A 1,479-nucleotide genomic window follows, 5' to 3' on the forward strand; every position below is an offset into this window, starting at 1 on the left:
CTGAGGCTCATTTCTCTCTGGTGCACTATGCTGGCACTGTGGACTACAATGTTGTTGGCTGGCTGGAAAAGAACAAGGATCCTCTGAATGACACTGTAGTCCAGCTTTACCAGAAGTCCTCTTGCAAGCTTCTGGCTTTGCTATATGCATCCCATGCCTCAGCAGAAGGTATACATTCTTTGTTTTCATGTGCATTACAGTCACATTTCTCAAGATGTGGTGAAATACAAAAAGTTTTGCTGCTATTGTATTTTTTTATTGACAGGAGAGGGTGGTGGCAAGAAAGCTGGTAAGAAGAAGGGAGGTTCCTTCCAGACGGTGTCAGCATTGTTCAGGGTGAGATTTAGGATTGTCTCTTTTTGCATTTTTGTTTATTGTGTTTAGTTAACTGAAGCCTGTTATTCCTCTTTAGGAAAATCTGGGCAAGCTGATGACCAATCTGAGGAGCACACATCCACATTTTGTGCGCTGCTTGATTCCCAATGAGTCTAAGACTCCAGGTATGTCAGTGTTTAATATATTCTGTGAGCTATACTTGTATTGTTTTTAGAAAAGTGATTTTATTCAATCTTTGTGACACAGGTCTGATGGAGAATTTCTTAGTCATCCACCAGCTGAGGTGTAACGGCGTGCTGGAGGGTATCAGGATCTGCAGGAAAGGTTTCCCCAGCAGGATTCTCTATGGTGACTTCAAGCAGAGGTGCATGAATTGTTACTTTTACAGATTCTGAAAGTGTTTAACTTAAAAGGAATTTCTCATTATTTTACCATGTTTTCCTTTTCAGATTTGTTCAGGTCCAGGATGCTTTGTCATTTCCAGAGTGATGAAGCGATATGATGATAGGTGCCTAGGTGGATGATGGTTTTTGAAGTTGGTTTACTGACTGGATGTGTGCAATTTTTGCTTTTAGATACAAAGTGTTGAATGCCAGTGTCATCCCTGAGGGACAGTTCATTGACAACAAGAAGGCCTCTGAGAAACTTTTGGGCTCTATTGATGTTGACCATTCTCAGTACAAGTTTGGGCACACCAAGGTAAAGTTATCAATGCTTTTAAAGACACTACGTTATAACTCTAAAATTCCTAAAGATATTTTTGGTGTTCAGGTGTTCTTTAAGGCTGGACTACTGGGAGTTCTGGAGGAGATGCGAGATGAAAAGCTGGCAGAGCTGGTCACAATGACTCAGGCTGTCTGCAGAGGATTCCTCATGAGGCGCGAATTTGTCAAGATGATGGAGAGGCGGTAATTATCTATTTCTTTGCAGAGAATTTCAAGATTTTTAAAAGGCCTAATTCAAGACTTGAGCTAAATCTCAGTTTTATTTCTTCAGAGACGCCATTTTCACCATCCAGTACAACATCCGCGCATTCATGAACGTCAAGACTTGGCCATGGATGAAGCTGTACTTCAAGATCAAACCTCTGCTGAAGAGTGCAGAGACGGAGAAGGAGATGGCCCAAATGAAAGAAGACTTTAC

At 41.4% G+C, this 1,479-nt stretch overlaps 1 protein-coding gene across 1 annotated transcript; it reads left to right on the plus strand.

Annotated features, from left to right (window-relative positions):
- Positions 1-5: 5 nt before the first annotated feature.
- Positions 6-1,476, plus strand: LOC103461559 (myosin heavy chain, fast skeletal muscle-like; the record flags this gene model as incomplete). The annotated part of the gene is made up of 7 exons (XM_008403831.1): positions 6-168; positions 266-336; positions 413-500; positions 583-700; positions 912-1,035; positions 1,108-1,244; positions 1,333-1,476. Coding segments are annotated over 7 exons (845 nt in total), but the record flags the coding sequence as incomplete, so codon positions are not given.
- Between the last annotated feature and the right edge of the window lie 3 nt (positions 1,477-1,479).

The sequence above is a fragment of the Poecilia reticulata genome, unplaced genomic scaffold (genome assembly GCF_000633615.1).
Source record: "Poecilia reticulata strain Guanapo unplaced genomic scaffold, Guppy_female_1.0+MT scaffold_2275, whole genome shotgun sequence".
Taxonomy (NCBI): domain Eukaryota; kingdom Metazoa; phylum Chordata; class Actinopteri; order Cyprinodontiformes; family Poeciliidae; genus Poecilia; species Poecilia reticulata.